Below are 25,223 nucleotides of genomic sequence, written 5' to 3'. Positions count from 1 at the left end.
TAAGTCACTTAACTCCTGTTTGTCTCAGTTTCCTCGGCTGTAAAATGGGGATAATAGTAGCACCTACCTTTCGAGGTTGTTGTGGGGCTCAAGTGAGATAATATTTACAAAGCTCTTAGCCCAGTGCTGAGCACGTAGTAGGTACCATATAAATGCTAGCGACTATTATTTTCTCTATCACTTAGAAGTTTAGATCTGGAAGGGAGCTTAGAGATCATCTAATTTAACCATCTCAATTATTAAACAAGTTATTTTTCTTCTGAACTTAGCAATGCCAAATGAAACGGGCATTTCCATATTCAAAGTAGGACCTAAAAAGAGGATTGTACAAAAATTGCAAATATGAGTCATGGTTTACTTTTCCTTCACCTGAAATTGTACCTGCAAAGACTGAGACCTGTTTTATGATTCTAAGGATATATCGGAACCAGGATAATTCAGGCCAGAATGAATTTAAGAGATCAAAGAGTTACCACAATCTGTATGCTCTTCTTGGAACGATTGATTTTTGAAATGTAGAAGATGGATGGAGAAGAGAGAAAATGGAGGCAGGGAGACTGATTTAGAGGCTTTTTACAGCAGTCCAGGAGGTAAGTGATGATTGAATTAGCGTGGTGTCCATTTGAGCTCACGGATGTAAAAGATGCTGTGGAAATGCATCTGACTGGGGATGGAGTCAATCTCATCTTCACATCACTCCCCACCACTAACATTTAGCACAGTGCTTGGCACATAGTGGATGCTATATAAAAACTTATTCCCTTTCCTTCCTCTCCTCCCTTGCACAAGACACTGCAGGCATTTTCACTGTCTGTCCCCCATGCCTGGAATGCTCTCCCTCCTCATGTCTTTCTCCTGGCCTTCCTAGCTTCCTAGCTTCCTTCAAGTCCTAGCTAAGATCTTCAGCAAGAAGGCTTTTTCCTTTCCCTCCTCAATCTATCCCATCTCTGGCTTGTTTGTACATAGTTGTCCGCATGGCGGACCTGCCATTAAACCCAGTTCCTTGAGAGCAGAGACTATCTTTTGGCTTTCTTTGTGTCCTCAGTCCTTAGCGCAGTACCTGGCACATTCATGCTTATTGACTGACTGCCTAACCTCTTTCACCCAAGGGGAGGGGGAATGAAGACCCTGGGCTGTTCTGGAAAAGGCTGAACCAAGGCTAAACTGGGGGAATATGAGGTCTACAGCTTTGCAAATAGCCTTGTTCACACGGAAGCAGCCTATGGCAATGATTCTTAGTGGCCTATCAAGCTCCCACCAGGGTCAACTGAAAAAGAGATAAAGATTGTTTTGTTTGATCCCTGCTTCTGTCCCTCCCCCACCCTACCTCCCCTCCCCTACCTTCTCTTCCCATCTCCTCTTCTCCCCTCCCCTCCCCCAGTATACTTTTACTGAATTCTATTTTAAATCTTGGATTCTCTCCCCAGACACTCACTCAGTGAACTCCTACTCCTCTCTGGCTATCTGATGTTACCCAGACTGCCCATGTGGATAAATTATATCCCCTTGTCCCTGCTGGAGACAAAACCATTTCCTGAATGAGCAGCTAGGTGTTAATCTGATTATCTGATTAAAATAATTCACACTAAGGCATGAGAGGCTTATTGGGAAAGGGGGTATTAGCATTTTTTTAAAGGGAATTTGTTAACCCAAATTAATCTCTAATTATCACTTGTAGGACTCCTGTCCGGGCAGGGGAAGCTTTAGGTGCTCACTTCTATTTTGCTTTCTTTCTATGCTCTTATAGTCTTCCAGGGAGAAAAATAAATAAATAGAATAGATATGATAGTCCCGTCCTGTCCGTGGCTTCACTCTACCCCCAGCAGCACACTTGGCTTTGTAAATGGCCTTGATTCAGTGAAACAAGAGTCACACAATCATAGGATTTCAGAGCTGAAAAGGACCTCAGAAGCCCAAATGTGGAATAGTGGCCAGAGTGCTGGACTCAGAGTTGGGAAAACCTGGGTTCAAATCCCACCTCAGAACCTGGGCAAGTTACCTCACTGTTCATTGCCTCAGTTTCCTTAAATGCGCTCAGTTTCCTTACTTCTGAAATGAGGGAGGGACTCAATAGACTCTAGGGTTTCTTCCAACTTGAAATTTATGCTGCTATGACCCATATAGGATGGTTTCCAGTTTTCTCGTCAACCTGACCACCCTCTTCTGGGTATGTGCCTCTTTGTCAATATCCTTCCTAAGCTATATATGGTTTTTGTTCAGTCATTTTCAGTCACGTCTGACTCTTTGTGACCGCATTTGGGGTTTTCTTTTCAGTGCTACTGGAGCAGTTTGCCATATCTTTCTCCATCTCATTTGACAGATGAGGAAACTGAGGGAAATAGTGTTAAGTGACTTGTTCAGGGTCACACAGCTAGTAAGTATCTGAGTCTGGATTTGAACTCAGGTCTTCCTGACTCCAGACTGGCGCTCCATCCACTGTGCCACCTAACCTGTCTAAACTATATGTGGTACCTGGAACTGAACCCAATATTCCACATGTGGCCAAGATAGAGTATATCAGTGCAATCACTTTGACTTAATCTGGCACTATGGTCCTTTTTCTGTTTTTGTTTTTTGGCAGGGCAATTGGGGTTAAGTGACTTGCCCAAGGTCACACAGCTAGTACATGTGTCAAGTGTCTGAGGTCAGATTTGAACTCAGGTCCTCCTGACTCCAGGGCCGGTGCTCTACTCACTGTGCCACCTAGCTGCCCCACACTATGGTCCTTTTAACCCAAACTATGATTCTATTAACTATTATGGCAATAACACATTGTTGACATATTAAATTTGTAGCCCATTGTTTCACTCTCACTGAGTTCATCAGCTCCCTTGGGTTTAATTACTATTCATCCCTTCCATATGTTTCACAAATCCACATATAATGTTAACAGGTAGCATTTAAGGTCTGGTCTGCAAAGTCCTTATAAATATTATCTCACTTGCTTCTTGCAACAACTCTGTGAGGTAGGAGCTATTATTATCCCAATTTTTGCACATGAGGAAACTGAGAGTTAGTGATTTGCCCAGGATCACACACCTAGTGAGTATCTGAGAGGATTTGAATCTAGATCTTCCTGACTCAAGGTCTAGAATGCCCTCTGCCCCCTCATTACCTGTCCTGTCCAGTTCCCTCTCCTGAGCTCCATTCTCACGTCACCAACTACCTGTTAGACATCTCCACTGGCATGTCCCATAGGTATCTCAAATTCCACACATCCAAGATGGAACTCGTTTTCTCTTTAAACCTTTCCCTGTTTTAAGTTTCTCTGTTCCTGTCACCACTATACTTCTAGGCACCCAAGTCTGCTACTTTAGATATATCCTTTTCTATTCACAATCTACTGGGGAAAAATCTCACCAGTTTGCCGTCAGATGGAATGAGCCTGAGACAAGATTCACAAAGTCTGAGCCAGAGTTCCTTTCTCATTACAGTCTTTCTTTCTTCACAGTGGCAGTAAGACATCTGAGCCAGAAATTCTCTTGTCACAATAACATTCTCATGCATTATCCTTATTCATTTTTTTGTAGACTAAAAGTTCTAGAAGACTTTTTTTTACCATCCTTTCTCCTCTCTTGAAGAAAATTGTGTTGTACAGCTGTCTGGCTTTAATCTACAGGGTATCAAAAATGTAAATGGGAACATGCTGGCCCTTCAAACAGGGACTTGTGCATGGTAGGTGCTCAGTTAATATTTGTTGAATGAATGCATTTAGATTGCACTCTGAAGAATTTGGGGTCTTTTTTATTGAGTCATAGGATATACTTGGTTGCAGCCTGTATCTTCAGCTTTTTACAAGAGCAAAAGATGCAGTACGTTTCTCTCTGTTTTCTCTACATTGTAAAATGTTTTGGTTTGTTCCTCTGCCATTGAATTAGCAGAATATTGGCCTCCTTTGATGGATTTTGGCTGAAGTTTCAATCAAACTTGCTGTAATTATCCCATTATTCAGTACTTCTTTGAAGTTGAAAGCCCACACAACTGTTGGTTTTTTCTTATTAGCCTGATGGTAGCTTAAGCCAAAAGATGTGAACCATCTCGTCTGGAGTTCATGCCTTCTTCTAGTACATGCTGCTGGATTCTACCCCCATTCTGTACACTCTGCTGTGTTCATTGATGTCCAAAGGAAAAAGAAGCTATGCTTTCCTGTTATTAGAGTACATATTTGTTGGGAATTCTCAATGTAGATATTGAATCAAGAAGTAGGCAGACCTAATGATACAATTTATCATATATCTATATCTATCTTGTCTGTACATAGTTGTCCACATGTTGTCTGCCTTGTGAAATTGTGAGCTCCTTGAAGGTAGGGACTATATTAGTTTTTGTTTGTATCCCCAGTGCTTATAATAGTGCCTGGCATATAGTAGGCACTTAATGTTTGTTGACTGGATCTGGATGGATCAGGATGGACTTTTAGCCAAAATCTTATAAATCTATGCTGAATATTAATTAAAATTTTTCATTCCACCTACTTCTGAAAATATATTGGGGTGTCTATTTATTGAGACATTTTGTTTGTATATTACATATATTTCCCCACATATTTTCCCTACCCTTCCCAGAGTCATCTAACAGAATAAAAAATAGAACTCCTCTCCCCAATTCAGTCAAGCTAACCAGAATGTCAAAAAAAGTCTGATGTTATATTCAGGGATACACATCCATATTCCTCTGCCTCTGCAAAGAAGACAGAGAGGCACCTTCTTATATCTCTTCTCTGGGGCCAAGTTTGGTCACTATACCTTCATAGCATTGAGTTTTGATTGATTTTTTATTTTCCATTTACAAAGTACTAGTCATTGTATATATTGTTTTTCCTGTTTCTTCTTACTTCCCTTTATATCAGTTCATATGTCTTTCCATGCTCCTCTGTATTTCTAGTGGAATCCCTTGGTTAAAGGACATGGACATTTAAGTCACTTTCTTAACCTAATTGCAAATTGCTTTCCAGAATAGTTGAACCAATGTACCGCTCAACCAACAATTCCTTAGCGTACCTGTTTTTCTACAACCCCTCCAGCACTGACTATTCCCATCCTTCATAATTTTTGCCAACTTTCTCTATACAAGATGAAACTTCAGAATGATTTTGTTTTTGCATTTCTTTATTACTAGGGATTCAAAGTAATCCTTTGTGTGATTAATAGTTTGCAGTTCTTCTTTTGAGAATTGTTTGTTCATGTTTTTTGATCATTTATCTATGGGAAAATGCCTTTTGGTTTTATATATTTATGTTAGTTGCCTCTATATCCTGAATATCAGATGACACCCTCACTCCATTTATTTAATATTTTATTTTTTCCCAATTACATGTAAAAATAATTTTTGACATTTGTTTTTCAAAATTTTGCATTCCAGATTCTCTCTTTCCCTCTTTCCCCTTCTCCCTCATTGAGAAGACTAGCAATCTGATATCGATTGTACATTTGCAATCACACAAAACACATTTCCATATTAGTCATATTGTGAAAGAAAACAGAGACCAAAAAAACTCTAAGAAAGGTAAAGAAATTTTTTTAAAAAAAGTATGCTTCTATCTGCATTCAGATGCCATCAGTTATTTCTCTGGAGCTGGTTAGCATTTTTCATAATAAATCCTTTGGAATTGTCTTGCTGAGAATAGCTAAGTCATTCATACTTGATCGTTATACAATACTGCTTTTACTGTGTGCAATATTGTCCTGGTTCTGCACATTTCACTTTACATCAGTTCATGTAAGTCTTTCCAGGTTTTTCTGAGAGCATCCTGCTCATCATTTTTTTATAGTACAATAGTATTCTATTACAATCATATACCACAACTTGTTCAGCCATTCTCTAATTGACAGGCATCCTCTCAATTTCTAATTCTTTGCTATCATGAAAAGAGTGGCTATAAATATTTTTGCACATATATATCCTTTACCTTTTAAAAAAATATCTTTGGGACACAGATGACCCTTTTCACAGATAATTGACACAAAATTTTCCTCCCAGTTCATTTTTCCTTTCTTATCCTATTGTATTATACCCTTGTCGCATTAATTTTGTTGATGCAAAAGTTTTTCAACTCCATGCAATAAAATACCATATTTCATTATCTGTGGTTGCTGATATTATTTGTTTGGGTACAAGTCATAGTTGTGAAAGTTATCTGATCTTTTTTTGTGGTATGAGCTATAATATTCAAGTCATATATTCATTTTTAATTGATTGTGGTATATAGTATAAAATATTGCTGAGGTGTACATTTTCTATGCTTAATAGCTGAGAGACAAATGACAGGGTGACTTTAATTAGACATGGGATATCCAAAATAAATTGGTTGAAAAATCAATATAGAAAAAAAACTAAATGGATGAAAAATTACAATCGTCTATATGAATATGCTCAGAGTTGGAAGGCCAATTTGCCTAATGTGAAATGCAGTCCAACTCCTTATATCTACCTCTAAATCTCTTGCTTCTTTCAAGGCTACTTTTAACCTTTTCTGAATTTCCCTACCCCATTGTTGGTACTACTGAGTACTACTACTGTCTCCCTTCTAAAATTATTTTATATTCTTCCCCATATCCTCTCCCCCTCTTCCAGCAGAATGGATACTCCTGAGGGAGAGTACTATATCACTTTGTACAGCAGATAGAGATTTGGGCCTGGAGTCAGAAAGAGACCTTATCAAATATGATCTCAGATGCCCACTAGCTGCATGACTGTGGGCTGTTTAACCACTCTGCCTAAGTTTCCTCAACTGTAAAATGAGAGTAATAATAGCACCTACCTCCCAGAGTTATTGTGAGGATAAATTAAGATAATATTTGTAAAGTGCTTAGCAAAGTGATTGCCTTAGGATGGGTGCTATATAAATGCTATTTTTATTCTTACTTTTGATTACACTCTTCCGTGTTGTTCAGTCCTGTCTGACTCTTTGTGTCCCTGTTCAGAGGTTTTCTTGGCAAAGATGCCAGAGTGGTTTGCCCTTTCCTTCTCCAGCTCATTTTATAGATGAGGAAACTGAGGCAAATAGGATTAAGTGATTTGCCCCAGGTCGCACAGCTAGTAAAAGTGTCAGGCTGGATTTTGAACTCTTGAAGAGGAGTCTTCCTGATTCCAAGACCAGTGCTCTATTCCTTGAGCTACCTAGCTGCCCAGGGGTGGGGAACCTGTGTCCTCGAGGCCACATGTGGCCTGCACTATACCCTTTCTGTTTACAGTGACATCTACTGGTTATATTAACATGAAAATCACACAATTAAAACATCCCAAGTATTTCCTCTACCCATTTGTCCAAGTGTGAGCAAGAAATAGAAAAAATGATATGTTAAATAAATGATGATTAAAACACTCAAACATAGAAACATGTATATTTTGCTTCTTTATTTAACAGCAAAACACCCCAAACCTGCTATCTGTGAAAAGAAAAAAAGCATAAACAGAGATTTTTCCTAGGTACTTTAAGAACAGAAAGTATTTCTCTTCTCATGGTTAGACTCATACATCTTGGGAGCATCCTTTGCCCTACTTCTCTTTTCTGGGTTCTCTAGAAAGGGACCCTCTGTTCTGTTTTGCCATTGCTCAGCTTAGAGCTCTTTTCTTCAATGGAGTGAACTCTGGTTGAGAGGACTTTGCCCCGCTGATCTAGCTCTTCAACAACAGTCTTTACTAGTGTGGTTTTGGAGAGATCTAGAAATGAAACATGCAATATCAATTAATCAATCAGTAAACATTTATTAACCTCCTATTATGTATCAGTTACTAAGTGCTGGGGATACAAGAAGAGGCGAAAGATAGTCCTTGCCCTGAAGAAGCTTATAATGTAATAGGGGGATGACATGCAAACAAATGTATGCAAAGCAAGCTATATATAGGATAAATAGAAAATAAAAGAAAGAAGGCACTTGGACTAAGAGGGGTTGGGGAAGACTTCCTGTAGAAGGTTGGATTTTAGAAGGAACTTAAAGGAAGCCAGGGAGGTCAGTAGGTAGAGTACAGAAAGGAGAGCATTCCAGCATGCGGGACAGTCAGAGAAAATGCCCATAGCTAAGAGATGGAACATCTTGTTCCTAAAACAGCTAGGAGGTCAGTATCACTGGATCAGAGTACTTGTTGGGGAGTAAGGTGTAAGAAAGCTGGAAAGTTAGAAGGGGGTTAGGTCATGAAAGACTTCGTCAAACAGACAATTTTTAAAATTTGTTCCTGGAGGCGATAGGGAGCCATTGTAGTTTATTGAGTAGGGTGTGGTGACATGGTCAGATTTGCATGTAAGTAAAATTACTTTAATGGCTGAATAAAGGACAGATTGGAGTGGGAAGAGACTTGAGGCAGGCTGACTCAAAAGCAGGCTATTGCAATAATCAAAGCATGGGGTGATGAGATTCTACCCTGGAGTTGGGGGAAGTGAAGAGGGTGTATTCTGGAGGTGTTGTACAGGTGAAATGGGCAAGCTTTGGCAACAGCTATATATATGTGAAATAATAACATAATATATGTGGAATGGGAGTTTACCATATACATGTTCCATATGCATTTACACTTAAGATGACAAAGTTGGCTTCTGAAAGCCAACAGCTTTTTAGGAGAGATGTACAGCATTCCATTTTCCATCTCCATACTTTAATATAGGGGACCCCTGCCCTGCCTTTCCCCAAGCCTGGATGCACTCGGTTCTGCTTGTCAGAATCCCTAGTTTCTTTCAAAGCTGGGCTTCAAGGCCCACCTTATGTGTAAGATATTTCCTCATTTTTGAGACCATTTCTCTGCAGTTTTCACACCACTCATTCTCCTACTCCCCTCCTCCCTTCCAGCTCCCCATATGTGTTGTCTTCTCTTCATTAAAATGTAAGGTCCTTGAGGGCTAGGGATTGTTCTGATTGTTTTTGTATCCACAACATTTATAGCACAGTGCCTGGCACATAGTTTGCAAGAATGCGCTACCTATCTACCTGTCTATCAATCTAGTCAATTCCCTTCCCTCTCTCTCTCTCTCTCTCTCTCTCTCTCTCTCTCTCTCTCTCTCTCCCTCTCCTTCCCTCCCTCTCTCCCTTCTTTCTTTCTCTTTTTCTTTCTTTCTTTCTTTCTTTCTTTCTTTCTTTCTTTCTTTCTTTCTTTCTTTCTCTTTTTCTTTCTTTCTTTCATTCTTTCTTTCACTCTTTCTTTCTTTCTTTCTTTCTTTCTTTCTTTCTTTCTTTCTTTCTTTCTTTCTTCCTTCTTTCCTTCCTTCCTTCCTTTCTTCCTTCCTTCCTTCCTTCCTTCCTTCCTTCCTTCCTTCCTTCCTTCCTTCCTTCCTTTCTTTCTCCTAAGTCTTAAGGGTTTGGGATGTGAGAAGGTTAAGAAGCATCCTGTTTTGCTAGATGGACGGTTACAAGAAACAGCAAAAATAATGAATTTTAATACCTTTAGTCGAATTTCCTGAACCTCCTGACCCGTAGCCTTTTGTTTTGGAGCAAGAACTGTGAAAATAAAAGTAAAGAAAGATGACTTTTCTTTTTCTGCTTAGTATGATAGCAGGAATACTTAAACCTAAGTGAACTTTCCATCAAAAACAAAAACCGGATCTAGGTTTGCTGTAGAAGACACTAAGACCTGTATATTTAAAACCTGAAATTAAATGACATTTAATTTGAAATGAACATTTATTTAAAAGGCCAGGACTGTCTTTCACTCATGAACCTCAACATTCTAAAGTGACAAGATAGACACATAAAAATGTAAATTGACTTTTGTCCTTAGGGACTTGAGAAATTGCTCTTTCTAGGTTTAGTTCAGGTCAATAAACTTATCCCTTCCTTTCTTTACCTTATTCAGAGCTTCTGATGAGTTTACTCATCCCCCTCCCACCAAAACCTGGACTCTGCTCCTGGCACAAAGTTTTATCTTATAGGGAATGGGGTCTCCATGCCACATCTAAGCAGTACTTTGTACCACCTCTCCCCGGACTTCCAACTCAACCTTTATGTATTTTCTTTCCTAATTAGAATGTAAGCTCTTTGAAGGCAAGGACTAAGAGCTGTCTGGGCAGGGACTGTCTTGCTGGTTCGTATTTATATCCTCAGTGGATAGCACGTTGTCTAGCACATAGTAACCACTTGATAAATTCTTTTAAAAATTAATTTCGCTCATTCATTCTTAACAGATTAGGCAGAAAGAAGTTTTCAGGTAGGCCTGTCAAGTAGTCAGGGAGATGAGTTTGGGATGGGCAGTTTGATGTTCTTTACGGAGAATAGACTGGTTATAATGTTAAAATGAGGAATGGTTACTAAATGAAGTTATTTGATCTGAATGTCACAAGTAAGGACGAGAGACAAAGAAAAGAAGCAAGAGAAATTGGAATGGTGAATTATGAATTCGGTAATAATCAATTGACATGAAAAATGGTAAATGGGAGCTTGTGGAAGTAACAATGATAGTGATCTTAAGGGCAGGCCATGGAGTTATTGTGAATATAATACCATTAGAGGCAGCATGCTATAAGGGCTAGAGCTGACCTCAAAGCTAGAAAGACCTGGATTCAATCCCTACCACTGATCTGTGCCACCCTGAACAAATTCCTTAACCTCTCATTTCTCTAGGCAATTTGGTGACAACTTGGTTGTGGTTTCTAAAGTCTTGTGATCATGAAATTGAATAAAAATCACATTTTCAAGTGGCCTTCCCTACCTTCCATCCCCATCAATGAGTCGACAGTAGGTCTCAATTTCCTTCTCCAGACGAATCTTGGTATCAAGCAGCTGCTCGTACTCCAGCTTCTGGCCCTCAGTCTCAGTCCTGACCTGCTGCAGTTGCTCCTCCAGGGCCCCAATCTGGGCCTGATTTTGCGAGAGCTGCACACAGTAGTTCCCTTCTGTCTCACTCAAGGAACATTCCAGTGAGTGTTTCTGTGGATACAGTAGAAAGGCACATCTGAGATTAAAATTGAGTTAGAGGAGTCAGGCAGATGAGTCAAATAGTGAATACTGGCCCAGTGGATCTCAGGCAGGGATTCTTAATCTCATTTTTGGGTCATGAACTCCTTTTGCTATCAGATCTGTGGATCCATTCTCAGAATGATGTTTTTATTTGTACACTCATGACGTCATCTCAGTGTTGATGTCCTGCATCTATGTGAATGGACACCTGGCCCATGAGTGTGGTGTATTTGGTCTCTAGCTCGTTTTCCTAACTTCTGTTGGGATGACGGACATGATAGAGTTAGCATTTTAAAACTTAAAAAATGCCATATGTCATGGGCTTCCTTCCCTCCTGCCTAGCGAAAAAGAAAATGTGTCTCCACACTGGCCTCTTTCTTCAAACACAGCAAACAGATGGCTAAGGCTGAATGGCTTCCATTCTTTGGTCATAATGGGATTTGATTTCTAGTTTTTGTGTTCCTAATGATTCACAGGCAATGTGGCTCAGTGGAGAGAGGACTGGTCTTAGAGCCAGAAAGACCTGAGTATCAGGTCCTGCTCCTGAAACATATTATCTGTGCGACCATGGTAGAGGGAAACTTAACTTTTAGTGCTCAAAACAAGTCTCTAAATTACATATGAATTGCTGGTCTTCACTGGTAGAGGGAGTTTTCACAATGGGAATTCCCTAAATCAATAAAATCACAGCTCTGTATTTTTTAAGTAGTTTGAGCATTATTTTGTAGAACTAGATAAAGAATTCAACATAGCACATTAGTGGAATAATTACATTAATTTCTTAGTTAAACTTAGTTGGGCACATATAATTTATAGTTGTTTAAAAGACTTTTACTAAGCCCTCCTGAAATGATGTTTCATTGACTTTGTATATATTGTTATGTATGCATAAGATTATGAAACTAGAGCTGGAAGAGACCTCAGAGGCCATCTAGTCCAGCCCCATCATTTTGCAGGAGAGGAAACTGAGGCCTATGGAAGTAGAGCGATTTACTCAAAGTAGTTAATGACAAAAGCAGGATTAGAATCCAGAGCTATGCCCTTTCTAGCATACCAGGCTATGGCCTCCCTGCTAAGAATGGAAGCGGTGAGAGGCTGGAGAACTGTTTCATTTCTGTCTTTGTATCCCCACAGCCTGACATGTAGTAAACTCTTAAGACAAGCTTGGTAATTGCTTGGTGGATAAGGCAGAATCTATTTTATAACATAAACTTCAATTAGCCAACCAGTAATCATTTATTATGTGCCTACAATGTGCTAAGCATTCTCTTAGGGTGTTGAGTATTGCAATGACAATTATAAAATGTCCCCGCCCTCAATGAACTTCCGTAGGGTCTCAGGGTCAGAAGATTTTTCTGTTACTGTAGACTTGTTATTATGTTTAAATAAGCTCTCAGTCCTCATCAGGAACTAAATGCTTGTTGATTTCAAGAAGGAGGGAAATGTGATTTTTTTTTCATTTTTTTTCCTTTTGCTAACTAGCTTTTTGGGTAGAGAGACTTGGGGGAAGCATTGATCTTGGGGTTTGAGCTTGGGAGTCAAGGACAGTCCCTTCCCAGATCTCTCTGCCCAAAGGCAATCTATCAATCAAGCAAGCAGATCACATGAAAAAATATAAAAGTATGGTGCAGCCAATGTGCACAAAGATGCTACTTGTACAATTTTAGAAAAGCCTTTTGACCTCTCTTGGCTTTAGTTTCTACAGATGAGGTCAAGGGGGTGGTTTGAAATAGAAGGTCCTTTCCCGATCTGAATCTGTGATCTTAAGAAAAGACAGATTTCTTTTAATAGTGTAAATGTGCCCGATACACACAATTCTCACCCACCGTTGCAAGGAGGGACTGTAGCTCGATCTCCAGGGTTTGGACAGTGCGCTTCATTTCGGTGAGCTCACTCCTGGCAGATGTGGCTGCCCCAGCATCGTCGGAGATCTGCTGTTGCAGCGTGGCGCTCTGCATAGGGAGGCAGGGTAAGTCAGGTCGGTGAGGACTGAAGAGCGTTGGGTGATGAATAGCTGTGACTGACCTACCTTTTCATTGAACCAAGCTTCAGCATCCTTGCGGTTCTGCTCAGCCAGATCCTCGTACTCGGCCCTCATGTTGTTCAGCAGAACCGTCAGATCCACCCCCGGGGCTGCGTTCATCTCCACGTTCACGTTCCCACCTGCAGCGCACTGCAGGGCTTTCATTTCCTGGAGGAGAAACACCAAGAAGACTTTCCAGGTGAAGTTGGATGCCAGTACATAGAGAACCAAAGAGCTGCCATATCAACTTTGTGGGTTGAATAATTTTTTTGTGTTGGATTCAAATTCACCCAAATCCTTTCTTTGATGAGGTTTCTTGCCTTTTTAAAGTTGTTAATAATTTGGCATAATACAGGAATTCCAAATCCAAGGTCCATGAATTTATTAAAAATTGTTTTGGTAACTATTTCAAAATAATTTATTTTCTTTGTAATCCTAGACATTTTATTTTATACATTTAAACACTATTCTGAGAATGGATCCATCTGTAGGCTTCTTCAAATTGTCAAATGGTTTGAAGATACAAAGAGGTTAAGAATTCCTGGCTTAGGAAGGCATGCAATCAAGTCTTGTCCAATGACATGATGCACACTGATACAGTGTCACCCTGGGTTAGTCACTGAACCTCTCAGTGCCCCCAGGCAGTTTGCTAAGACTCTAAACTTCAGAACTTTTGTCACTCTACTCTGGTCAGGTGAGTTTCTTTAATAGGAGTTCAATAAAAGTTTAATAGAAATTCAATTTAATAAACATTTATTAAGGGCCTACTATGTGCTAGGCACTGTGCCAAATTCTGGGGATACAAAAAGAGGCAAAAGACAGTCCCTGTCCTCAAGGAGCTTATAATCTAATTGGGAGGGGCATAACATGCAAATAAAAATATACAAAACAAGCAATATGCAGGATAAATAAAAAATTCAAAGAGAGAAAGCACTGGAAATTCACTAATACCAATGAAATTATAGTTTTGATTTAAAATAAAAAAAATCAACCCCATCCAATAAAAAACAAAAAATACTCTTTCAGACCCCAAACATTTATGGAGAGCTTAGAGGATGTTGGATATTGTTTTAAGTCTTTTGAGGTAAGAATTTAGAGGACATATTAAGCAATGTAACTGTAGCTTTACAAGCTAGACAAATGCAGTCCATGCTGGATTTGGAATTAGAAAACCTGGGTTTGAATTTAGAGCTGGCCGTCTGCTACATGGGGCAAAACACTGAGCCTCTCTGGTTCTTGACTTTCTCCTCCGTAAAATGAGGAAGTTGGACTAGATTATGTCTAAGAAGCTTCGGGCCCTGTTCTGTATCTATTTTTGTATAATCTCGAATCTTAGAGACCTTATCAAATGAGATCATACTTGTGAAGCACTTAGCACAGTACCTGGCACATAGTAGGTGCTTAATAAATGTTCCCTTTCCTTTCCCTTCCCCCCTTCTATTTTAAACAAATTTTTTTTTGTGAAACTATATAAAATGTACTATATCCTCTCCTACTCTTTTAAACAAAGCATACCAAATGAATATGCTTTATTCAACAAATACTTATTAAGCAACTATTAGATGCAATGCACTGAAGTTGGAGGAGACCTCAGAGACTTCTAGTCCAACCTTCTCATTTGACAGATGAAGACACTGAAGCACAGGGAGATTTTGTGGCTTGTCTGTGGTTGTGAAGGCAGTGGCTATCACAGGCAGCAAAACCTCTGACCCTACAGCTAACACTCTTCCCCCTTTACCACAAAAATGACTAAGATGTGTCCCATATCTATATTGTTACTCATCCTTCATTCTCAAAGAGGACCAATGACATCAGGGGGTGATGTTGTAACTTGCAAGTGAATTGGATTTAAGTGAGGTAGGCCGTGCATAGTCAGCAGCCTCATTCTCTCCTCCAGAGTCATCGGGGTCCAGTGGCAAGACATAGGTCAAGACGCCTGGTGATGGCCCTGGATGAAATGGGGGACTTTGGTCTTTTTAAGCTAAAGTCTTTCCCAGGTCTTAGTTTGTGTGAGGCATTGCCCATTCAATAATTAAAGCCTAGGTAAAAATGGAGGCAAAAGATAGCCTAGTTTGCCTTTATAAAAAAATCAATTGGGAGGCAAGGTGGGGGAAGAGCCTCAGAGTTTCTGGCCAGAACAGAAACAATTGCTATTCTCACTCACTCTGAGCCACCAAAGCCCGAAAAATGACTCTGGAGGAGAGAGTGGTGGGTGATGACTGCATGGCTCTGCCTTAGGTAAACCCTAAAACTAGATCTATATTAATCCAAAAGGAACAGTAGACACTGAGCCTAGGGATTACAAAGGGACTATGAAAAAATTTTGGCCTCTTTGTCCACCTCCTCCCCAACTTTTGTAATTGTATGACAAACTGTAACAAGTCTTCCTTCTTAAATAAATAAATATCTAAATGGCAAGGAGAGTGAAAAGTGTAGACTCATCAATAGCATCAGAGTTTTTTAATGAAAAGAGCACTGGAGATGAATTTTTTGAGGTTTTATAGTATCACAAATTTAGAGCTGGAAGAGATATTAAATATCAGAGTTGAGCCCTCTAATCTTACAGATGAAGAAACTGAGACCCAGAGGGGTTAAATGACTTGTCCAGGATCACGCAGCAAACAAGTGTCTGAGGCTGGATTTGAATCCAGATCTTACTGTCTAAAACTCCATCAGTCTTATCTACCATGCCCCCTCCTTAAGGCTACTATGATATTATTGCTTTTTACCCTGCTTAAATTGTCCTATACCTGCTTATGTTTACATGCTGTAGTCTTCCAGGTAGATTGTAAACTCTTTGACATCAAGAACTCTTTTTGTTTTGTTTTCGTTATCCCCAGAGGATAGTTCTTAGTAGGATTTATTGGATTGGACTGGAATAATCTACCTTGAGGGTATTAACTTTTACATCTCCCTGTTCTGGCCATGGAGCGCCTCTATGAAGATTCTGCCCCAAAATTAAGGATGGGAGAAATAGTCTGGCATAAAGGGGAAGCCTGCATGATTACTTTTTAAAAATTGTTTTAAAAACTATTCTAAACTTTCATTTATATATATATATATATATATATAATTTTATATTGTTATTATTTGTTTACTTAATATCATTTAAGACTATTTTAAAACTATTTCTAACTGACCAGAAGGGAGTTTAGTTGGCCGAAGAAGGCATAGGGCTTTAGCTTATTCCTTACCTCTTCGTGGTTCTTCTTGAGGTAAGTCAGCTCCTCATTCATAGTTTCATATTGGATTTCCAGGTCTGCCCTGCAGAGTGTCAGCTCATCCAGGACTCTACGCAGGCCATTGATATCTGCCTCAACACTTTGATGAAAAGCCAGCTCATTTTCAAACCTTAGAGAACGTTGCATTGATTTTCAGGGCAAAGTAGGTCAGCGTAAGGTAAGACAAAAACAAAACCAAATTCTCTTTAAGTTGAAAATCACAATGGGCCAAGATAGAATTAGGAATAATTTCTTCTGGGCAATTATTATTAATAAACCATTAACAGTATAAATTATAAATAATATAAATTATTAATAATAATTTCCCCTGGAAAATTATTATTAGTACTACAAACTGTTCCTGTGGTAAGTGGCATAAAATGGTGTCTCATTTATGGGTGGGGTAAGACAGAGAAACCTCACTTCACCCACTAGGATACCAGTACGATAAGATCATTGCTTGAGAGGTTATGTTACAGCAGGGAAGGAAGAAGTAGAGCAAAGTAGAGGTAAAGCTCATTCCTGCTCAGTGCCTGGCACATAGTAAGCACTAAATAAATGCTTCATCTATCTATCACTCCAAGCCACCATTTGGGAGCCTCTCATTTTAATGAAATGCTTTTGTGTTTATGTTGCTCAAGGACTGCAAATACTGTCTTGTTGTTCAGTCATTTCAGTCATGTCCAACTCTCTATGACTCCGTTTGGGGTTTTCCTGGCAAAGATACTAGAGTGGCTTGCCATTTCCTTCTCCAGCTCATTTGACAGATGAGGAAACTGAGGCAAACAGGATTAAGTGACTTGCCCAGGGTCACACATCTAATAAATGTCTGAGGACAGATTTGAACTCAGGAAGATAAGTCTTCGTGGTACTGTAGGAACTGTGCCACCTAGCTGCATGCAAATACTGTCAGTGTTCTCCAAATCTGGCAACATTTCAATTCAGCCTCCTTAGAACAAGCCCCAGTTACTCCACCCTAGTTATGGCTCTAACAACTTGCTCTTTGGTACACTTAGGGAAGCATTTTTTTTATAATTCTATCTATAAATCAATCAACAAGCAGTTACTAAATGCTAGGCACTGTGCTAGGCACTAGGGTAGTATGTAATATTGCTTCCAAATAATTTCATTGGAGTAGAGTTCCAAAAACATGTTTAAGCTTTTTCTGTTCCATTTTTCATTTAATTTTTTTTTACCATAGGCAGTATTTTGTTAATAACTTAACTAGTTTATAATCATGATTTTGGTTGGTAGTATTATATTAGGAATCCCTTTCCCACATTTTTTTGTTGTCATTCTGGTCATCGCTGCTATTTATTGGGGACTGAAACATATTCAATCAAAGAAATAATAAGAGCCAGCATTTATATAGCACTTTATGCTTTGCAAAGTACTTTACAGATATTATCTCACTTGAGCCCCTCAACAACCTGTGAGCTAGATGCTATTATTATACCCAATTTACAGATAAGAAAACTGAGGCTAAGTTTAACTAACTTATCCAGGGTCACATAGCTAGTATGTCTCCGAGGCAATATTCAAATTCAAGTCTGTCTGACTCCAAGTCTGACACTCTTTTCACTGTATTATGTAGCCACCCAGAAATAGAAAGAAGCATTTCTCCCTTGAACATCATCCTTATCATTACTGTATACTCCTTACTTCAGACGGAAATCATCCGCAGCCAGCCTGGCATTGTCAATCTGCAGAACAACATTAGCATTGCTTGTGGTGGAAGAGATAAGCTAGAACAGATCAAAAGAGAGAGAAACTTATGCATTTACAAGCCAAAATTTCACTTCACAAGACCAAATGTGTTACAAAACTAAATGGAGAGCTTTCTTAAAAAGCAATTAGAGTGTTTTTGACTTAAAAAAGAAGTACTGGTATAGTTTTATTTCACTGAGGATCACAGATGTCAATCTGCTTTCCACTTAACAGGTTATCATTCCAGTCTATTCATTTTAATTTTCCAGTGAGAGATGAAGAGACTTGTCCATGGTCCTACAGCTAGTAAATTGCAGAGCTTGGACTCTGAGCCCCGGTCTTCTAATTCCAAATCCAGCCCTATTGCATATTACTGTATAAAAAAAATCATAAGATCACAGAATTTAGAACTGAAAAAGACTTTAGAAGTCATCTTCTCCAACCCCCTCTTTTTTCAGTTATGGAAACTGAGTCTGAGAGAAGGAAAGTGACTTACCTAAGATTATATTGTTAGAAAATAACCAAGCCAATTTTCCCAATTCTAGACTCAACACTCTTTCTGCTACCCCAAGCTATCTAGCTTTAGGTGAAAATGTTCAAAGCTGAAGATGAATAATTGAACTGGAAGTATCCAATCCAGTGCAATATTTACTAAGTGCCTACTGCATGCAAGTCACTATCCAAAGGTCTGGGAATGAAAAATGGCATCAGTAGTTCACATCAATTTTAATGACATTGAAACTCATGAACATAAATGCCCAAGTATGACCTAAAAGAATAGGGATTGCCAATTAAAATTAATCATAACAATGCACGAGAAACAACAGAACTTTGGATATTACCTTATTGTAGAGACCACTCTAGGGAATTCATAGTTTCAAAGCCAAGCATAAGTGGAATTGTTTCAAACTTGGGATTTCTTACCTTATTCTTAAGCTCCTCAATTGTCAGCTGATATCTGCTGTAGTCATGGTTTAGGCCGCGACAAGAGCCAGGACCAAATTTCTCATACCAGCCTTTAATTTTTTGCTCTAGCTCAGAATTAGCCTCCTCCAGAGCTCGCACGTTGTCCAGGTAAGAAGCCAGACGGTCGTTAAGATTCTGCATGGTGACCTTCTCATTGCCGGAGAGGAGGCCTTCGTTCCCCACAAAGCCAGCACAAGAAGCACTTCCAAAGCTACCACCAACAGCATTCCCACTGGGGGCTCCCCCTGAGCTCGCACCGAAGCAGCTTCCATAACCTCCACCAGTTAAGTTTCCACTTCCTACAACAGAGGCACCACACATGCTGTTATTCCCAAAGCTAGTGCTACCATTGGGTATTCTGACTGACCCAGCTCCAGACCATGAGCAGATGCGCCTGGGTCCACTAGAAATCCGAAGAGACATGGCTTTTGAAGGAAGCTCAACTCGTCTGTGGGTAGCTAGAGAGTCAAAGTGGAAAGACTGCTTTAGTTCAGATGGTTCCTGTGACTTTTATACACAATGTGCAGGGGTGTTTCTCTTTGAATTCTGCCTGAGAAAAATGATATCGGCTAGATCAGCATGAATTATTCATAATTGGATGATTTGGGGTGGGCAATTAACATCTAACTCCTATGGGTCCCCTCCATATACATGTTAGCTATTATTATTGTTATTAGGAGGCATCTACCTTAAGGATATTTATTATCTTAAAAATAATAGGGTGGAGCTAGGTTGCTTTAATTATTTGTCTTCTAATTTTTGGATGAGTAATTCATTACTTTCATCCAGACCAGTGGACTATAATTATCATCATCTTGTGTAAGGTATTATCATATTTCAAAGAAAAAGTAAAAGTTCGATATGGATCCTGTTTGTCTTTGGAATATCAGCCAATATTGGAATCAATTGATTTGATTCAAAAAACCTGATGATATATAACCACTGCATCTTGGGCTTTATGCAATCAGTATAACATCTATAATCAGAAACATCAGGAGGACTTCACTATCCTTATATAAAGGATCCTTATTCCATTTGGATTCTGCAAAGAATATCCTATCTGACAATAGTGAGGATCTTTGGCTAGCGTGTCTCCTTATTTTATGCTCTGCTTAATACTGATTCACTCTATTCCTCTCTGCTTTATGAGAGGATACTGATCATAGCTGTCAATCATCCTTCTTTGTAAGATTTTTATAGGCAAGTTTATGATCTAAACCATTATGGCTTTTGGCAGCCATCTTTCTTCATTTGGTGGACAAGTGGGATTTTTACTAAGATGCTTTCTGGGCTCTTTTGGTCTATTATGGCAATTACTTTACATTGTTTAGAATTCTGGGTAGAATTATAGTTGGCGTCAGTGTCATTTTTGCTTTTTTTTTTGTTTTGGTTCTTAGTAGCTTATTTAAAGAATTCAGGATTAAACCATTTTAATTGTCTGCCTTATATTTGTCATTATTTTTCCTCCTCTTCCTCCTCCTTCCTCTTCTTCTTCTTCCTCTTCTTCTCCTCCTCTTCCTCCTCTCCTTCTCTTTCTTTTCTTCTTCTTTTTGTCCTTCTTTTCTTCCTCCTCTCTCCTCTTTCTTTTTCTTTTTAACAAATTTTGACAACTTTGATGAGTTGACTGTGCACAGTCAGATGACTTAGGAATAATTCCCACATCAATGACGGATCTTTTCCTTCTTGTGAAGACATAGTCAATTTCATTTTCTGGTGGTATTTGGCGCCACCCAAATCCAGTACCTATCAATTCTGTTTTATTTCTGTTTTTGAATAAAGGGGTCATGGAAAAGTGGTGCAGTGGATAGAGCAAGGGACCTAGAATCAAGAAGAACTGAGTTCCACTGTGGTCTTAGATATGTAATAGCTGGATAACCTTAGGCACATCACTTAGTCTTTGTCTCCCTTGGTTTCTTCATCTTAAAATGGGGATAATAATAGAGACTATCTTCCAGGGTTGGCGTGAGAATAAAATGAGATAATATTTCTAAAACTTTTTGCAAACCTTAGAGCACCATATAAAGGCTAACTATTATTATAGAGGAGTAAGGCTCCTGTCTAATCTACAAATTGTAGTTTCTTCTCCTCAATCATAATTTCCCATATATTGAATGAATGAATGAAATACTTATTAAGTGCTTGCTACATGTTCAGCACTGTGCTAAGTGCCAGGGACACAAATAGAAAAGTAAGACAGTCTCTGTTCTCAAGGACCGCACATTCTTAGGGGAAAGACAATGCATGTAACATATTTTTTCCCATTCCCACCCTTTCCCCCCTTTGCACTGAAATAGAAAGTATTTTGATTTCATTTAAAGAATCTTATCAAATTCTTCATAAAATTTCTTTATCACATTATCCTCAGCAACTAATGTTGGTACAGAAGCTACACTTACTTTCATGGTAGTCTTTTTGGAAATACTTATCATTAGTACTTCAGTACTAATGGCCCACTACCTCATGAAATAACATAGGATGTCCCAAAAGTCTTGGTGCAGTTTTAACCTTTAACTTAACCCTTCCTGACCCTAACCTTTTATTAGTTTAATATTGCACTAAGATTTTTGGAACATCTTGCCTTACTTTTAGCCTCTGGGCAGACAATAAGGCCCATTCTACCAGGTCCCTTCTTTGTCTCTCCAAGGAGTATCTGTGAGCCATCCTTTCACTGAACTGCAGCTTCCTTTGTTCTTCTGGATTCATTAATTGAAAGAATGTCAAGATGGCTATGATTCAGCAATTCCAACGATGAGTATGCTCATTGATCATTGGACAAAGATCTCACATTTAAAAGGCCAATAGGCAAACTGGTTTTTGGGTTATTGAAAATAAACTGTATGATTCTTCAAATCACCTGCCTTCTTTCTCACCATTAAGTCACATCACTGTAGGTCAGTACAGGTGTATTAAACTTTTGTACATCTTACATCTCTCCTTTCCCTTGTCTCTCCCAGAGAAGGAGCAGTTAGGAAGAGAATAATCATTAAGCACCTACTATGTGCTAGGCACTGTGCTAAGTACTTTACAAATAGTATTTCATAATTCACAAATAGTATTACAAATATGTTTGTCACAACAACCCTCAGAAGTAGGTACAATTATTACCCCATTTGATAGGAAGATTGAGGCAGCAGAGGTTGTGTGGTCTGCTTAGGGTCATACAGCTGCTAAGTGTCTGAGGTCAGATTTGAACTCAGGTCTTCCTGATTCCAAGCTCAGTGCTATATCTTTTGTCACCTAGCTACCACCCACCCAATAGAATGTAATCTTTTTGAGGGCAAGAGTTATTTCATTTGTATCTTCGTATCCCCATACCCAATACATTGCTTTGCACAATGAGTAGATATCTGTTGAATGGAAAGATCTTGTAAGATCACAGCATAAATATGGGCATCACTCTGTTGGAGGAGAGCACTTAGGGTTGCCTGGTACCCAGGGCTGACCTCTTTCCCTTCAGCTCTTCATAGTTCCTTGTCTGTTATGTGTTGCAGCCTGTTCACATGAACCATGTACTTTCCCATTACTCTCTGACTAATACTTAATTTTAATTCTTTGGAGACTGTTGTGTTCTATGACTCATTCTGATTATTAACCTCAAGTGGGGCATTCAAATATATTCTCCAGTATCACAGAGGAGATCCAGCACAGTGTCCACACTGAAGAGGGATGGTGATGTCTTTTGTTTGTGGATAGCATTGTTTAGCACAGTTCTTGACACATTAAACATTTAATAAATTCTTGTTCACTTACTAACTTAACCTGACTTTGTAGGTTGCATCAAATCTTAAAGAAAGGAAGGAATGCAGGAAGGAAGAAAGAAAGGAAGGAAGGAAAAAAGGAAGGAAGGAAGAAAGAATAGAAGAAAGTAAGGAAGAAAGGAAGGAAGGAAGGAAGGAAGGAAGGAAGGAAGAAAAGAAGGAAGAAAGGAAGGAAGAAAGGAAGGAAGGAAGGAAGGAAGAAAAGAAGGAAGGAAGGAAGGAAGGAAGGAAGGAAGGAAGGAAGGAAGGAAGGAAGGAAGGAAGGAAGGAGGAAGGAAGGGGATGAAGGACGGAAAGAAAAAAAATCATTTTTAGCCACTTCCTATGTTCCAGGCACTATGCTAAGCACTTTACAAATATTAGCTTATTTGATCCTCATAGCAGCTTGGGAGGTAGGTGCTGTTACTATTACGCTTTTATAGTTAAGGAAGGGCAGCTAGGTGGCATAGCAGATAGAACACTGAGCCTGGGGTCAGAAAGACCTCAGTTAAAAATCCAGCCTCAGACACTTACTAGCTATGTGACCCTCAGCAAGTCACTTAACCTTGTTTGCCTCAGTTTCTTCACCTACAAAATGAGCTGGAGAAGGAAATGACAAACCACTTTGCCAAGAAAACCCCAAATGGAGTTCTGAAGAGTTGTACATGACTGAACAACAATAACAAAACAGTTAAAGAAACTGAGGCAAACAGAGGTTAAATGGCTTACCCAAAGTTACACAGGTAGTAAGTATTTGAGGCTAGATTTTAAACTCAGGTCTTCCTGACCCCAGGTTCTGCACTATATGCCCTGTATCACCTGGTTAAAGCTTTTTTTGATTGTATACCTGATCAATAACAAAATGCACCTCTAACATATGCATATTTTCCTAATTTTAAATTATGAACATGTAACACTACACTAATAGTTCTGTCATAAAACTTACAGTAAAATAGAAATTAAACAAGATGAGATAAAGATTAAAATTTGATCTAAAACTCACTACGGAGCCATTGGAGTTTATTGAGTAGAAGAGTGTCATTGTCAGACCTGTGGTTTAGGAAAAAATCACTTTGGCAGTTCTTTGGAGGATAGATTGGGAACAGAAAGACTGTAGGCAGGTAGAACAGTCAGGAGATTATTGCAATAGCTGGGGCAAGAGATGATGAGAAACCGAATCATGGGTCTGACCACATCAGCTCCTGATTCAATCAATTCCAGTGGCTCCCTATCACTTTGAGGATAAACATAACATTTTCTGTTTGGTTTTTAAAACCCTTCATAACCTGGTGTCCTACCTTTCTGATCTTTTTACATGTGACTCCCCTCCATGACTGCGGCCATCCAGTGACACTGGCCTACTTGTTGTTCTTTGTATATGACCCTCCATCCCTTGATTCTGTCACTTTTTGCTGACTGGCCCCCCATGCCTGGAATTCTTTACTTGCTCTTCTCTGTCTGTTGCCCTTTCTGGCTCCCTGCAGGTTCTAGGTGATGATCCCCTTAATGCCAGTGCCTTCTCTCTGTTGATTATCTCCAATGTATCCTGCCTATATCTTGACTGTACCTAGCTGTTTGCTTCTTGTCTCCACTGTTGAGCTGTGAACTCCTTAAAAGTAGGGACTGGATTTTGCCTTTGTATTTTCAGTGCTGAGCACAGTTCCCATCATATTTGTTGTTGGTGTCCAATCATTCAGATGTGTCTGATTCTTTGTGGCCCCATGAACCATACTGTCCATGGTGTTTTCTTGGAAAAGATACTACAGGGTGTTCCCTAAAATCTGGACACATAGGCAAAAATGTATATTTTGAAATATTTGGAATATTAACAGACCTTAGCCCCCTTGACTTCTTTTTCTGGGGTAGGTGTACTCAATGAAAATCACAGATGCAACACACTTGATTGAACTCATAAAGAGTGAATATGCTAAAATTGATGGCAATGTGGAGTTAATATTCCAATTAAATAAAATGTTGTTGAAAATTTCATTCATTTCATTTCTTGAAAATATGCATTTTGCCTATGTGTCCACACTTTAGGAACACCCTGTAAAGTGGTTTGCCATTTCCTTCTCCAGCTTACTTTGCAGATGAAGAAACTGAGGCAAACAAGGTTAAGTGACTTGCCCAGGGTCGCAAGCTAGTAAGTGTCTGGGGCCGGATTTAAACTCACGTCTTCCTGACTCAAGCCCAGTGCTCTGTCCACTGAGCCACCTAGCTGCCCCCAACACACAGTAAGAGCTTAATAAAATAAAGATTTCTTGATTTGACTTGAATTGGGCTGGTGGCTCTGTGAGTGGAGAGAAGTAGGCAGATGTGAGAGATGTTGTAGCAGTAGAAATGACAAGATTTGGCAAAAAGGATGAAAGCAAGTTTACCAACCTGGGTGCCTGGATAGATGGTGAGTGTCCCTAAGAAAAATAGAGAACTTCAGAAGAGGGACAAGTTTGGAGCAAAAGGTAATAAACTCTGTTTTGGACATGTTGAGTTTGAGATGCCCACAGGGCATCAAATGTCAACTGTTCGTCAGGCAATTGGTAATTCAGGACTGAAGTTCAAGAGAAAGACCAGAGTTGGATATATAGATCTGTAGGAGTCATCAGTGTAGAGATGATCATTAAAACCAAGGCGAGCTATTGAGATCCCTGAGGGAGGGTGTAGAGAGAGAAGAGTCCTGGATAGAGTC

General features: G+C 39.3%; 1 protein-coding gene across 1 annotated transcript; it reads right to left on the bottom strand.

The window, feature by feature from the left end:
- Positions 1–7,519: 7,519 nt before the first annotated feature.
- Positions 7,520–19,223, bottom strand: LOC118846604 (keratin, type I cytoskeletal 28-like). Its single transcript, XM_036755329.1, has 8 exons — positions 18,759–19,223; positions 17,790–17,872; positions 16,101–16,257; positions 12,913–13,074; positions 12,710–12,835; positions 10,636–10,853; positions 9,373–9,428; positions 7,520–7,662 (listed from the first exon to the last, which is right to left on the bottom strand). Exons 1-8 carry the CDS (start codon positions 19,221–19,223, stop codon positions 7,520–7,522), a joined length of 1,410 nt encoding a protein of 469 aa, XP_036611224.1.
- Positions 19,224–25,223: the final 6,000 nt, after the last annotated feature.

Source organism: Trichosurus vulpecula, chromosome 4 (assembly GCF_011100635.1).
Source record: "Trichosurus vulpecula isolate mTriVul1 chromosome 4, mTriVul1.pri, whole genome shotgun sequence".
Taxonomy (NCBI): Eukaryota; Metazoa; Chordata; class Mammalia; order Diprotodontia; family Phalangeridae; genus Trichosurus; species Trichosurus vulpecula.
Note: the sequence above shows the minus strand (reverse complement) of the source record. Positions and strands in the feature narration are given on the sequence as shown.